This window comes from Desmodus rotundus, chromosome 9 (genome assembly GCF_022682495.2).
Source record: "Desmodus rotundus isolate HL8 chromosome 9, HLdesRot8A.1, whole genome shotgun sequence".
NCBI lineage: Eukaryota > Metazoa > Chordata > Mammalia > Chiroptera > Phyllostomidae > Desmodus > Desmodus rotundus.
The window spans coordinates 112882686-112897186 of NC_071395.1; the positions used below are offsets into that span (position 1 = coordinate 112882686).

The 14501-nt window shown below is 65.5% G+C and overlaps 1 protein-coding gene across 6 annotated transcripts in view; it reads left to right on the forward strand.

Annotated features, from left to right (window-relative positions):
• The window catches only part of BAIAP2 (BAR/IMD domain containing adaptor protein 2), a 49019-nt gene extending 35193 nt beyond the window's left edge, over nt 1-13826 (forward strand). For 3 of the 6 annotated variants that reach the window (XM_045190222.2, XM_045190224.2, XM_045190226.3), the window contains 9 exons: nt 2130-2282; nt 3968-4192; nt 4351-4552; nt 5053-5254; nt 5891-5959; nt 6412-6574; nt 7478-7512; nt 9747-9813; nt 13409-13826. In XM_045190222.2, the coding sequence (XP_045046157.1) occupies nt 2130-2282; nt 3968-4192; nt 4351-4552; nt 5053-5254; nt 5891-5959; nt 6412-6574; nt 7478-7512; nt 9747-9813; nt 13409-13453 (1161 nt within the window). In that variant the 3' untranslated portion in view covers nt 13454-13826. Of the gene's footprint in view, nt 1-2129; nt 2283-3967; nt 4193-4350; nt 4553-5052; nt 5255-5890; nt 5960-6411; nt 6575-7477; nt 7513-8122; nt 9636-9746; nt 9814-13408 lie in introns of those variants that run through there. The other 3 variants (XM_024553781.3, XM_024553779.3, XM_024553780.3) reach the window with 3 other exon arrangements.
• Nucleotides 13827-14501: the final 675 nt, after the last annotated feature.

Below are 14501 nucleotides of genomic sequence, written 5' to 3' on the forward strand. Positions count from 1 at the left end.
GGGTGGGGGTGCCAGGGGGTGTGCATCTGTCCCCCGCTGTCCCTGCATCTGCCCCCCTCCCTCTGAGCAAGCCTTGCCCCTCCCAGACTCTGCTATCCACAGAAGTCCCCACCCCTGGGCACTGTGCCTTCCTGTCTTCACAAGACCCTCAGGTGTTTTGGGGTGAGGAGCCCCCCAGGCAGGTGCCCTGCCCTGGCGAACTCTGTACCCAGGCGACCTCTGAGGGGCCCTCCCAGCTTCCCCAACTGTGCCGTGCGAAGCCCCCAGCACGCCAGGGTCTACAGGCGGCGTGGTGGACGGCACGGGTGGGCACAGGTGTTGGGACCAGAGGAGATGTGCTTGGAGCTGCGGGGGGAGTTGGGAGGGAGGAGAGCCCCCCACCCCAGCCAGGCCTCTCGCCTGTGTTCAGACCCTTCTCCAGGGCTGGCCAGGCTCTTTCCCCCCAGGTGCCATCCTGGGTCCCCTCCGGCACATCAGTGGCTGGGGCCAGCACCTTACTCCTTGAGGCTGTAGTCTCGGTTGGGGATTGGAAAGTAGCTATTTTGAGGCTCATTTAAGCTGCCCTCAGGGAATTCACTGTGGAAAGGTGGGTGGTCCATAGGGCAGAGAGAACAGGGTCCGAGATCAGGAGACAGGGCTGAGCAGGTCCTGCCTGGGGGTGCTCTGGCTTGCTCACCCTGGCAGAGCACACACTGGTAACACTGTTGGGGGTGGGCCCCCACGGAAGGCTGGTGCTCGCCTCTCCAGCTGAGCAGCTGAGTGCTGCTGCTGCTGCTGTGAACAGCCTGCTCTGTACTCCCCCTGTGGCTGCCCACCCACCAGGGCTTGGCACCGCCCACCCACGCTGAGTCAGCTTGTAAGGGAGGCCACCCCCTTGGCCCGGGCTTGCACCTGCCAGAGAATGGGGCTGCTTTGCAAAGGGCGGACTCTGCAAAAGCCACTTCCCGGACGAGCCTGGCGGCTGGTGGACAGTCGGCCCAGCCCGCACACAGGTGCGCCTGGGCTGCTCCTGCCTCCACTCGCTGGCCACCCACAGTCCTGTGCAGCTTTACCGCAGTTTCCGCCTGCAAGTCGGAACACTCGGCACCCCAGCATCACACCAAGTCCCCTGGGCCCCCCTTCTGGTTGGGTGGGAATGAGTCACTCGCCAGTTCTGGGTGCTGCTGGGGCCTTCCTGGTCAGGGTGGTGGTAGGTGGTTGGAGTCAGGATCTGTAGGAGGTGCCACACAGCCGCAGGTGGCCACCAGATCTCACCCAGCAAGTCACATGGCTAAGGCCTGCACCAATCGGCTGGTGGGACCTGTGCTCCACCTCCGGTGGGCGGGGCCAGCAGTCCCACCTGTGGGCGGGCAGTGCCTCGCCCCCCACATGCAGCGGGCCTCTGCACAGTCCTCTCATCCAGAGTGCCCCTGTCCCTGTCCTCCCTGTCCATGGCAGGGTGCTTGGTCCTCTGCCCAGGGGCTTCCTGTGGGCGGGGTCTGCGTATGCTGCTTTTTAGTGACTGAGTTTTGGTAACACGCTGGACCTGGCAATCACCGTCTGTAACTTCAGGGCATTCAGGGCAGCCCCCGCTGCGTCGCCGCCCTCCTACTCTAGAATTCTCATCACCTTAGACACTGTCCCCACTGGACATCACTTCAGTCCTCCTCCCACTTCCTGTTCCTGAGCCCACAACTCCATCCTTGGGCCTGGTGCTTCTGGCAGCTGGTCACTGGGTCTGTGGGACTTGGCCAAGTTGAGGTCGTCGCCTTGTGGGTTCCTGTGGGTGCCCTTCGAGGCTGAGTGTGCGTCCACCAGGCAGGCCAGAGCAGCTGCTCCTGACAGCCTTCGATGATGGAGCTGGGGTGCTGGGGCTTCAGAGGGGCCCCTTGCCAAGACCTGGGGGGAGGGGGTGCAGAGGGAATAGGGCTCACTGCTCTCCTGGGTCCAAGGGTGACTCAGCCGGCCGCCTCTGCAAGGCTGTTCTGTGGCCTGGGGCTCACAGCGGCCACATAGGTTGCTGTGGGTGGTCACAGGCACTCGGGGCTGCCGCGACGGGTGGGACCAGTCTGTGGGGCTGCCTTGGAGTGGGCGTCATCGGATGTTGTCCTGTCACCGACTCACGGTGTCCCGTCCCCCTTTCTCTCCAGTACATCGACGCCATTGGCAGCAAGCAGGGCGAGCTGGAGAGCTACGTGTCCGAGGGCTACAAGACGGCGCTCACGGAGGAGCGGCGGAGGTTCTGCTTCCTGGTGGAGAAGCAGTGCGCTGTGGCCAAGAACTCCGCTGCGTACCACTCCAAGGTGGGGCCACTTGTGCGGGGCCCGGGACACAGGGGTCCCCACAAGTGCTGGTCCCCAGGCCTTTCGAGTTTCTCAGGCAGAGGGTTCTGGAAGGAGATGGACCAGGTCACAGCCTGCAGGTGTCTTTCAGAACCTGCAGGTGCTTTGGGAGAAGTGTCTCTGACCGCCTGTGAGGAGTCCCGGCTCGGGGCTGGCTCCTCAGGGATCGCACTGCCAGGGACCCCTCAGTAAGTCTGGCTGACTGCCTGGGGCACAGGTTCCCTGGAAGGGTGGGTGACCTTGGTGGGCCCTGTGCCACCCCCACCCACAGGCAGGGGCTGGAACATTCCGAGTACTTGGGCTGACCCGGTTCCGCGGGTCAGTGGGTACACGCACGCGCAGCCTCACACGTGCTTGTCCCCGTGGCCTGACTACCAAGAAGACACGTGCCTCTCTCCGCGGAGAGGCCCCTGTCTGCCTGGGCCTGCCCCAGTGCTGCTGTCACAGGTGCGCAGCAAGGGCAGAGCCGGGCCCGGGGCCCCGTGGGAGCCAGGAGGGCACGCTGGCAGACTCCACCTGCCCTGGGTGCCCCCTCCACCAGCCGCAGGTCGCCCGCAGGGAGGCTGCGAGGGCCCCTGGCGGGCTGCAGTGGGCACCTGCGCCCTCTGGTGGCAGCTGGGTTGTGGTGCAGGTCAGGGAGAGTAAGCACAAGCCAGGAAAGCCATTCTCCTTAGGTACTACTGTCTCTGAGGCGACGCCTGAGGTCCCAGGCACAGGACCTGGCCACCCCAGCCCCTGTGGGTTTAGAGAGCATGAGCCATGGCTAGGACTCCAGGGCAGAGCCTCAGCCCGTGCCCAGCAGCTGGTGCACAGCCTCCAAGCTCACGGCGGCAGGGCGTTGGGCCACTCTGGCCATCTCAGACTTGAAGCCACTCAAGGGCAGCTCCCTGACCCTGCGTTGTCCCTGCTGTGCTGGGTCCCTGCTGGCCTTTCTCAGCAGCACCTGGATCTGCTGACCCTGTATCGCTCCTGAGAGCCAGAGCGGGGAGAGGTTTGGTTCGGCTGGCGCTGGTGGAGACGTCCTCGGGCACCGTGCACAGGGCTCCGTCAGACCTGTTCCCGGCGGCAGCCAGCCCGGGGTGCGCTCTGCTGGCCTCTGTGCTGAGCAGTCGGGAGCGGCAGGGCCGCAGCCCTCGCAGCAGTGCTTTGTCCTCGAGCTCCCATGTGGCCGTGCGGAGCCCCTCCCCCAGCCCACACCCTGCTGGGGCTCCTGGCCCTCAGGCCTGCGCGTGGCCTCTTCTGGTCTCCGGGAGGTTGTCCCCCAGGGGTGTGCCATTCAGTGGCTGGTTCTGTGCATGTCTTCTTTCTCGGGCTCTGGGGAGGCCCCGCCCTGTCAGACTTCGCTTCCACCTCATTCCCGGTGGGCCCTCCCCTGCACTGCTCACTGTGTGGGCCAGCCCCCATTCCCCGGTGGGGTCAGAGGCTCGGTGGCTCCTGTGGCAGTGAGGCGGTGCCCAATGAAGAGCAGACTTCTGTTCCAGCCAAGGGCAGCACCTCTGGGGTGGGGTGTCTTGGGAGGAGTGTCCCAGCGCCCAGTAGGGCTGGGCTGCACTGGGACACCATCATCGGGCCCTGCAGGGGGATTCGAGACATGCCGGAGCCTGCAGTTGGCCCTAACTCTGCCCTTCCCGCTCCCTCTGTTTCAGGGCAAGGAGCTACTGGCGCAGAAGCTGCCGTTGTGGCAACAGGCCTGTGCCGACCCCAACAAGATCCCGGATCGCGCCGTGCAGCTGATGCAGCAGCTGGCGAGCAGCAACGGCGCCATCCTCCCCGGCACACTGTCCGCCTCCAAGTCCAGCCTGGTCATCTCTGACCCCATTCCTGGGGCCAAGCCCCTGCCAGTGCCCCCTGAGCTGGCCCCATTTGTGGGGGTGAGTGCCTAGCCCTCGGAAAGCCGGTGGGTGTGGGAGGATGGCCCCCTGCCATAGTTGGCATCCCTACTGGGGCTGGCTGCCCTCCACACTGGCCACAGCCGAGTTTGCCGGCGGGCCCTCCTGCAACCCCCCACCCTCGCCGCCTCTCCCCACAGCGGCTGTCCGCCCAGGAGAACGCGCCCATCATGAACGGTGTCTCGGGCCCGGACAGCGAGGACTACAGCCCCTGGGCTGACCGCAAGGTAGCCCAGTCCAAGTCCACGTCTCCTCCGCAGCCTCAAACCAAGATGAGCGACTCCTACTCCAACACGCTGCCCGTGCGCAAGAGCGTGGCCCCGAAAAACAGCTACGCCACCAGTAAGGGCTGCGCGGGGGCCCCAGACCCACCCTCACACCCAGTAGTGGAGACACCTGAGGGGAGGTGGGGGACCCCTTTGAGACATCCATCCTGGATCCTCGGGCTTCTCAGGGCTCCCTTGTTGAGCTTGGTGGGCGGCAGGGTGGTGCCCAGAGTGGGTGGGCGGTGCTGGGGAGGCGTCAGTAGACGAGGGCAGCTCCTGCTGCCCTCTGCCCGGGACACGCTCATCCCCTAGGGGCCCGGCCAGAGGATCTCCCGACTAGCCAGTGGGAGGGCTGGGGCTCCGCCCGCAGGCTCGGGGTAGTTCTGAGCTCCTCCACAACCCCAGCACCCAGGTCCTTCCAGAATCAATGCACACAGCTCTGGGGCCTGGCAAGTGTCCGCCAGGATGGACGCTCCATCTCCAGGCCGATCTGGGGCCACGGAGTGATGGGAGGGTGGCAGCCCTTCACCCCCACTTGGGGCAGGGCGCCCCTCACACCACCCTGTGGCCCGGCAGCCGAGAACAAGACACTGCCTCGCTCCAGCTCCATGGCGGCCGGCCTGGAACGCAATGGCCGCATGCGGGTCAAGGCCATTTTCTCCCATGCTGCCGGCGACAACAGCACCCTGCTGAGCTTCAAGGAGGGCGACCTCATCACCCTGCTGGTGCCCGAGGCCCGGGACGGCTGGCACTATGGCGAGAGCGAGAAGACGAAGATGTGAGTGTGCCCAGGACGCGAGGCGGCCAGCCTGTGTGGGGCACGGGGACACAGCTCGGCCCCTGGGCCCCTGGGTGCTGATGGCTCTCAGTTCTTACGAGACTGCTGAGGTCACTGCAGAGAACCTGGACAGCACAGGCTCCGCCCCCCAGTTCTGCCCTCTCACTGGCCTAGGGCGCCTTGTATCTCTGTGGCTTCCCAGCTGGTGGAGGTTGGCCCTCCTCCGGAAGCCTCTCTGCCTCCCCCACATCCCTCCTGGGCAGATCTGGGGTCCAAGAGGCTGCGCCTTCATGGCATCTCGTAACGGCTGCTGCCAAGAGGCTCAGCCTGGTACTGCCGGTCAGAGGCGCCACCCTCAGTTCTGCCACCTGCCGGGGAAACAGAGTGGCGGGGCTGGACTCAGCTTTGCTCTGGCCTCCAGGCCACTGCCCTGGGAGGGGCCCCAAGCAGGCACACTTCCCTCCCAGATCCTCCTGTGGTGTCCACCTTTGGGTTCCGGTTCATTTCCACAGCCTGGCAGGGCTGGTTGTACCTACGGAGCGGGGTGGGGTGTCCTGGTATCCCTGGGGCACTGGCATGTGTCCTGGCCAGGGGACCGGGGGCCCTGCCTGCTCTCATCTGGGTCCTCTATTCCAGGCGGGGCTGGTTTCCCTTCTCCTACACCCGGGTGCTGGATGGCGACGGCAGCGACAGGCTGCACATGAGGTGAGGGTGCTGGCCCCCAGCTCTGGAGAGGGGCCGTGGGGAGAATGGGGTGCTGTGGATGGCACCAGTCAGAGGGGCCCCCAGGTCCTGTAGGCATAGAGAGCTTGGCTGGGCTCCCTGCGGCCCGACTGCCACTGGTCTGAGGCCCTGGGGTGTGTGGGTGTGGCAGTCCTTGGTGGCGGGCAGCTTCGTCCACTGACTGACAGTGGGGGCTCCTCCTCCCCACACTGGGTCAGGGGGACCCCAGCTGCCTCCAGCCAGGGTCCTCAGGAGAGTGGGAGACTTGCCCTGGGAGCTGCAGAGGGGCTGAGTCCGTGCTGGGAAGGTGGGGCCTGCCAGTAGGCTGAGCGCCAGCCAGCCTCCCTAGCGTCTCTCCCAACCACCTTTGTGCCGGCTTTCAAGGGAGGGTCTGAGGGCCGAGTGCAGCCCTGAGCCCCTGCCCTTGCCCGCAGCCTGCAGCAGGGGAAGAGCAGCAGCACAGGCAACCTCCTGGACAAGGAGGACCTGGCCCTCCCGCCCCCCGACTACGGCACGGCCTCCCGGGGCTTCCCTGCCCAGACGGCCAGCACCTTCAAGCAGCGGCCCTACAGCGTGGCCGTGCCCGCCTTCTCCCAGGTGAGCACTCCAGGCCTGGGCCCCGGGGCTGTGGGGGGCGGGCTGGGTGCAGCTCCACCAAAGCATCTGCGCTACAGGGCCTGGTGTTCGGCTGGCCTGGGAGGGGGATATAAGCCTCAAGATGGCTGGACGCTGCTCCTGGGCGGGAGCGTGGGCGTCACAGCAGAGTTGGTGTCCAGGAGACCCTCCCCAAGAGCTATGGGACATCTGCCATGCCAGGCTGGGACATGGCTGGGACCTTCGGGGAGAGGCCGATCCAGCCTGGTGGCGGCCTTGTGCCTCCAGGGGACAGGACCAGTTGCTGGGCAGTGAGACTCCCATCCCATCCAGCTTTGCCTGGGGCTTAGGGCACAGCTGCCCAGGGAGGCGTCAGCCCACTGTGCTTCACTTTCCAGCTTCTGGGTTTGGTGTAGGTGCCAAGAGAGCTGAGGAGGGTGTCTCCAACGCCCCTCGATGGACCTGGGCCAGCCCAGGCTCGCTTGAGGTGGTCTGCAGCTGCCCTCCCCACTCCAGCCTCTGTCAGCCCTGCTTTACCAGCCCATACACCACTGGTTTGGGGTCCTGGGCCCTTGGGGTGGCCTCTCAGCCTCCCGCGCTCGAGCAGCTCACCACAAGACCGGCTGGCACTCTCCCCCTATGGCGCTCACAAACCCGGCCCGCTTGCTGTGGGAGACGAGTGTGGAAGGGGATGGCAGGCAATCTGTCCTGCCTGGTCCGTGAGTGTGAGGTGGCACAGTCCACAGTGGGCTGCTGGCAGACGGGCATCCCTCTGCTGGGGGTCACGTGTGTTCGGGGGATCTCTGTGCAGGCAGCCCCGCTCACTCTGGTCGTGCGGGCCCTGCCTTGGAGACCTGCCTGGCTCCCCAGGTCCTCCAGCCTGACCTGCCTGCCTTTCCTCCCCAGGGGCTGGATGACTACGGGGCCCGGGCTGTGAGCAGGTAAGGGACTCTCAGAGCTGAGTGTGGGAGCTGTGGGGAATGGTCCCCCAAAGGCTGGGTTGGCGCATTCCTCTCTGGGGGGGCTTGGCTGGAGACCAAGCAGTCTCCTCTGCAGGTCAGGGTGAGCAGGGCCTGGGTGCTCGTGTCCTGCCCCGCACCCTGAAGGCCCGCAGGACCCTGAAGGGCAGGATGCCCCGTCCCCAGGCTCAGGCCGAGTCCCATGAGCTATGACGGGTGGCACTCCCGGAGCGTGGCTTCTGTGCTCTCTGCAGGTGGCAAGAGTGGGTGCTCGTGGCGCCTGCCGGGCCATGCTCATGCCAGAGCCTATTCCATCCCGCCGCCCCCCGGGCCCCCAGGCTCTCCCCGGGGACCCTGCAGTGGCCCCTCCACCCAGCTCTTTGGTGGCTCTGCTCCCTGGTGTCCAGGCCCGCCTAGTCCACTTGGTGCAGACAGCAGGGGCCCCACCTGGGCTCTGCTCTCCTGGCTCTGGGGCCTCGTCCGTCACCCTGCCCCCAGGACCAGGTCACCAGGTGGCCGGCCAACCCTGAGCTGCTGGGAAGGCTGCCGGGGGCAGGTGTGCGGCTGGCAGCTGTGCTTGCTTTGTTCGCAGCGGCAGCGGCACGCTGGTGTCCACAGTGTGAGGATGCCGACCTCGGGCAGCCGCTGCTCGAGAGCCTCTGCACCCCCCGTGTGTCTCCTCTCCATCGGTTTCCTCCTGAGCTCTCGCCGGTTTGTTCTCGGGCCGTTTTTCTTCCCCACCCGCCCCCTCTCGCCTTTTGGTTGGCGACCCCGACTCTGAGACCCTCAGGGTCCATGGTGCTGCCCAGCTGTGCTCCCGCGTTTACACGCCCCCCGGTGTCCTGCCAGGCGGGACCTGCCGGCCCGGCAGTGAGGCGGGCGTCCTGGCCTCTGCTCCCCGCCCGCTGCGCTGAGACGCGCTGCCCCTTCCCGAAGGCTCACCACAAGCCAGCTCTGAAGTTTGAAGAAAAAGAAAAATCTTTAAAAAAAAAAAAAAAAAAAAAAAAAAAAAAGCTGAAAACAGGGAAAGGACTTTTTTCCTGCAAACAAAAACAGATATGCATGGACTCCGGTGTACGTACTGTTATTTATGCATTTGCCTTTCCCCGGCGCACGCTGACCGTCTGTCAGGACAGGGCAGGAACCGGGGCTCCCGGAGGCCCACGGTCCCATGGGCGCTGTCCGAGGGCCACCCCAGTTCTAGGCCTCCTGAGGAAGCTGGCCGCTCCTGTGAGGGAGGTCGTGGCCCAGGCCTGGCCCCGCCGCGAGGCGGGGCGCCCGAAGCCTGCCTTCTCCGTGGACACTGTTGGACAGTGTACGGAGACCAGGGCATGAGCGTCCCTTCTGGCGCAGCGACCTCACACAGCATCCTGGTGGGAGGGGTCGGGAGCAGGCGCTGCCCGGCCGCACACGGACATTCCAAAGACTTCCAGAGACCACCCCACCCCACACTTCTGGAAACTGGTTCTTTAACCGGCCCTGTGAGGGGGTCTCGGCCACCTGGCTGCGTAGGGCAGGGGCGTGGCCGGACATGGCAGGGCCACCGGGAGGGTGGCTTTGGGCACTCCGCCCACACGCCTGCTGTCCTGGGGGAAGCAGGCAGTCCCTGCCCCTGTCCCCCCTAAACACTCGTCTTTTTGTGTGTCTTGGTGACTTCAGAAAGAGACATGCTGGACTCAGAGGCTACTGGTATTGCCTCCTCACACCCTGAATCCGGGCAGCAGGGGGCAGCCCCTGGGCCCTCCCTCCCGCGGGAGCCCCGGGACACGGTGGACGCTCCGTCATTGCCGTGGTTTTGCGAAGCCTCCTGCGGACAAGGGCATGGCTGGCGGTGTGTGTGACAGAAGCCACTCAAGACAGGGACAGACCGTTTTGTACCTAAGGAAAATCAAAGCCAGAACCCGGACCTGTGCAGAAGAGCCTCGTGTGGCGTTCTCCCGCGGACAGACCCCCAACCCCGGGATGCCACGTGCGATGGGCGCGAAGCTGCGGAGCTCGTACGAAGATGTAAAGCGCTGAAGATACTTTTCCCGTTTCTTTTTTTAAAATCTGAACTGTGCCCTGTGCTGCGGTGGTTTGAATAAAAGTTCTATTTATTGCACTGAGTTGGGTGTGGCGCCTCCTCCCAGCCCCAGCGCACGTGTGTGCTCGGCCCTGCCCCCGGCCGTGCCGCCAGCCCCTGTGCCCCCACCCCCTGCCGCCACACTGACCAACAGCCCTGTGTTCCCTCCCTTGCAGCCCCGACATGGAAGTGGCCAGGTTCTGAGCCGCCGTCACGAGTTAGTAAGTGCCTGGTGTTCTTATGCTGGTCAGCGCTCGTTCGCAGGGGCTGTGGACAGGCCTGCTGGCCTCCGCTGGCCGTCAGGGCAGGGCCCGGGGGTCAGCCCGCCTACTTTGCTTAGGGTTCGGGCCTTCTCTTCCCTTTGGTTGCTGCTCGGGCTCACGGGCTTCCTGTCTGGGCCACTCCACCGCCCTCCTGTGGCACCGCCTCTGCTGCTGGGCATGGGTCTGGCCTGCGCTCTGTCTGGGTTTCTCTCCTGCCACGGCCAGTGCTTCAGCCACAATCAGGGCGGGCCCACTGGTCAGACCTCAGGTTCCTTTGGCTGAACGGCCCCGTGGGCACGGGTCCAAGCCCGCCCTGGGAGGTGAGTGCTGCGGTCTTGAGGGCCTGGGGGGTCAGGGCAGCCCTAGGCAGCTCCATGGCCTGGGGCAGGGGGCACCACAGCCCAGTGAAGCAGAAGCCTGTCCACCCGGTAGTGCTCCTGCCCCGACCTGGCTCCCCACACTGGCCCCTAGGCGCCGCCTCCGACAGCCTCCTGGTGACAGCCCCGTCCTGTTCTCAGAAAGCAGCTCTGACAGCCAGCAGGAGTGTGGGAGCCCAGCACGCTGGGGCCCGGCACTTCCCTTCAGGGTGGCCCCTGCTGCCCATCCGTCCCCACCCCAAGTCATTGAGAAGGGGGTCCTGTGTAGTCGGCACCTTGACGCTTTACAAAGGGTGGCGGTCACCTGACCCCACTGGGCGTCACAGCCAGGCCTTCCTTCATGCGTGTGGCCACACCACCCAGCAGACCTGGGCTGTGGCGCTCCTGTCACCGCCTTTGTGCGGGTGAGAGGGGGCAGGAGTTCTGGGAAGTGCTGGGGAGAAATGCGCCTGACTTTGGGAACAGGATGGAAGTGCCTTCACTGTGGCTCAGTGGCTATCAGCCCAGGGCCACCTCGGTCCCTGCTTCTGCATTCTCGGACTGACCTGCCACCAGCCTTGCTGCCCGCAGTCCTTCCGAGCCAGTGGGGCTGCAGCGCCCTTGCCTCTGGAGGCCCCAGAAAGGCTGAAGGCTCCAGGACCACACCCCTGGTGTTGGGCAGACACAGGGGCACAGCGGGGTGTGCTCAGCCCGTTTCACGCAGCACAGTCCTAGCCCGATGACTCAGCTGGGGGTGGGGTGCCAAGAGCCACCTCTGGTTGGTTGTGGGGCCTTGAGCAGCTCTGCCAGAGCGGTAGCCAGAGAGGGCGCCCAGAAGACCCAGCTCCAGAAGGGCTGGCACACCAATGCCGGGGGAAACCCGTGGGTTGCAGGACGAGGAGGCTGGGGAGGAAGTGGAGGCCAGTGTGGAGACGGCCCTGGTGGGGCCCTCCCGGCTCCAACTCCCCAGAAGGTGCAGGCTGCTTGTGGTCAAAGTGTGGCTGTTCCACTCTTGTCCACATACTGGGCTCAGGAACAGTCCCAGGACCCCGACCCCTGCAGCCAAGCATCTCTTGTGAGAGCAGGACTGAAAGCTGCCCCTTGGCAGCGGTTGGAGGGGCCCTGGGACCCTGCCCATGCCTGCCCCGCCCCTCAGCCCTGCGGGACCTCAGGCATGCTCTGTGTCTGGGGCAGAAGCCTGTTTTTGGTGTGAAAGCCGCCGCTGGTCATGGCTGTGTCCCAGCTCCAGGGAGCAGCTCAGTGGCTCTCGGTAAGGGGACGGCTGAGCCCGGACTGTTCTGATGGGCCCCACGCTCTGCCGGCGCCGGGCCAGCTGGTCGTGCGTGCTGGCATGGCCTCGACTGCCTGCTCGTGGCGCTGCTGGGAGGAGGCCTGGCCTGGGGCCTGCCCTGGCAGAAACCAGTGTCTGGCAGGTAGAGGGTCTGCAGTGGGCCTCGGGTCCCAGCCTTGTCCTGTCGTGCCGTCATAGTGCTGGGTCACAGAGGCACCCTCCCCAGGGCAGCTCATGAGTGGGTTCTTTCATAGAAGGGACGTTTCGGAAGGTGGTGGACGTCCAAGGGGACTGTGTCCCTCCTCCCGTGCTCAGTGGTCAGAGTGTCTGCTCACCTGGGGCTCTGGGCTGTGAGGGGCCTGGAGCGCATGTGGCGGCCCCACGTCCTCACACCCTGCAGTGAGGGCCGGCAGGCAGGTGGGCTGCCAACGTGCTGTATCGGAGCAGATGAAGAGTGTTGGGTCAGAGGCCAGACAGCCTCTGGGTGGGGGCCCTTCCGGCCCTACAGCTGCCCCTGTGGCGGATGTTGTTTGCCACCAGCCCCTCCGGTGCAAACCCTGGAGTCGGTGGGAGTGTGCTGCCCGCACCCACCTACTGGACTGCTTGGCCGCCAGCTGCACTTGTCGGAGCCCCTTCCTCTGCTGGGCCCCCCGAGACCTCCACCTTCACCCAGGGTGGGGCAGCCAAGGGAACAGAGTCCCCCTCTAGAACCCAGGCCAGTGGCAGGGGCAGCCAGGGCACGGGCCGCCCTGCACCCTGTGTCCCAGGGGCAGACATCACTGGTCGTGGCAGACCTGGCCTTGGGAGCCTCCCCTGGTCCCACCCGCAGCCTGCTGCGCTGAGGCTCTTCTGCAGAGACCAGAGCTGAAGAGAGGCCCAAGCAAGCAGTCTGAGGTCCCCCGCGGGACTGGAAGGGGCCTTTCCTGTGGGGTGGTGACGCCCGAATGAGAAGACCTTCATAAACGACTCTCAGATGTCACCCTCAGGAGACTCAGAAGCTGTGCCTTTGTGGCCAGTTTCCTCTCAGCAACTCGCTTTCTAGAACGTCGGTCCAAAGCGTCTGTTTTCTAGAAAAGGCTTAGTCCCCATCCCACGCACTCTCCACTCCCCCCTGCCCCCCGGGCACAGCGGCCCAGAGCGCCCACAGCCCTCCGCCCGCCAGTTCCCGTGGATGCCGCCCGCCGTGCCAGAAGCACCTCCGCCCCAGGTAACGGCCGCGGTGCTACGCGCTTCGCCAGGAGTGTGGTCCTGTCCGTGCTGAGCCCTCTGTCGCACGTGCCATCTGTGCTGTCACCCCGCGGCTGCCTGGCGGCGCCCAGCCTGCTGTCCTGAGCCTCCAGGGACTCCGAGTACAGGCTTCCGAGGACCAGGCCGGGCGCTGGCCCCTCGTGCCCATCTCGTTCCATCTCAACCTGTTGTCTGGCCAGTCCATCTGTCCGTCAGCTGCGGCCTCGGGCATGCAGGGGCGGGTGTGGCTCCCCTGGGTGACAGGTGGCTGACCCTCCTAGGGAGGTGGTTTTGGGCATCACTCCACAGCCCTGCGGCCGCCAGTGTGCCCATGCCTTGTGTCTGTCATGTCGGGGGGGGGCACCCTCTGGGACCCAGGACGCATGGGCCGGGCTGTGTGGGCTGCTGGGCTGTGTGTGTGTTCACACTCGGCCCTCACAGACAGGCAGACGGCCACTGAGCCCTACAGGAGGCTCCCCAGACTCAATGTGAGCGTGCTGGGGACCGAGGAGCCGGTCTGGGGCCCAGGGCTAGTGTGGAGGGGACAGTTCAGGGTGGGCAGGAAGTGGTGGGGTGGGGACAGTGCCCTCCATGGTGCCCAGCTTGGAGGCTGAGCCTCAGGGCCCAGGGGTCACAGCACCCCACACTCTCCACACTAAAACTCTTCTCCTCTTCTCAGGAACCCCTTCGCCAGCGTCCAGCTGAAGCCGACAGTGACCAGTGACAGGTCTGCCCCTCTCCTCAGCTGATGGCCACACCTGCACCTGAGCACCGGCCCCTCCCCCCACCCCACCTGCAAGCCTTTCCATTACAGCCTGAGTGGCTGCCCTTCAGAGTTTTGCCCGCCGCTCCCGCTGCAGTCGGGTCTGGGCTGGGCCCCGGCCACTCCTGCGAGCAGGGCACCTGTGCTGTGACCACAGATAGCTGGAGGGGCTAGCCGCAACTGGGGCCTGCTGGCTGGGCCATGGGCCGCAGAGCCCACTGGGTGAGGGAAGGACCTTCGTCAGCTTGTGGCTGGAAGGGAAATCTGGCCCCCACTCCCACGCTGCACGTAGCTCCCAGGTGTCTGGTCAATAAACAGGCTGCCTCCCCCCGCACCCAGCTGTCATCTGTCGGCCCACGGGGTGGGAGGCCTGGGCTGCAGGGAGGGGGAGTCCGCCCTGGGCTCTACGGGGCCTCTCCGCTCTAAACTCCCTGCCCGAGCCCCGTTCCCACCCACCACCGCTGCAGGGGCCCCAGCTCCGCTCCCCATCCCTGGGGCAGGTGGTAGGCGCTGTGGGCTGGGTCCCTGAGTTGTGTGCCATTGTGGGGGCTGGTTCCTGGCACAGCATTCCTGGGTGGATTTTAAGTTCCCTCCCTACCCTAGCAACTTCCACGTTTCAGCAGAAATACCACACTCTAGGGACTTTGTTCCTGGACCCATGCCACCAGACATTTGCGGCTGGAGTCAACCATGGTGACCAGCCCAGGTGATGGCAGCCCCATCTGGGGATGAGTTCCAGGTGGAGCCACTCCCCCCAGGCCCTCTGAGGAGTGTTGTGGGGCTCTGAGCAGCCTGCCCACACCCAGCACAGGAAGCAGAGGGGCGGCCCTGTGGGCGTGTAGGCCTCTCACCTCCCAGAAGCTGGAGGTGTGCTGGGTGGGGGCAGGTGGGGACATAAGGCAGCTGCTTGAACTGGGGGTGCACAGAAGCCCCAACTCCTCAAACCACTTCTGCCTTCCAGCCCGCCACAGCCCCCTTGTGCTGAGGGACAGGCTCTGGGGTTGGGGGT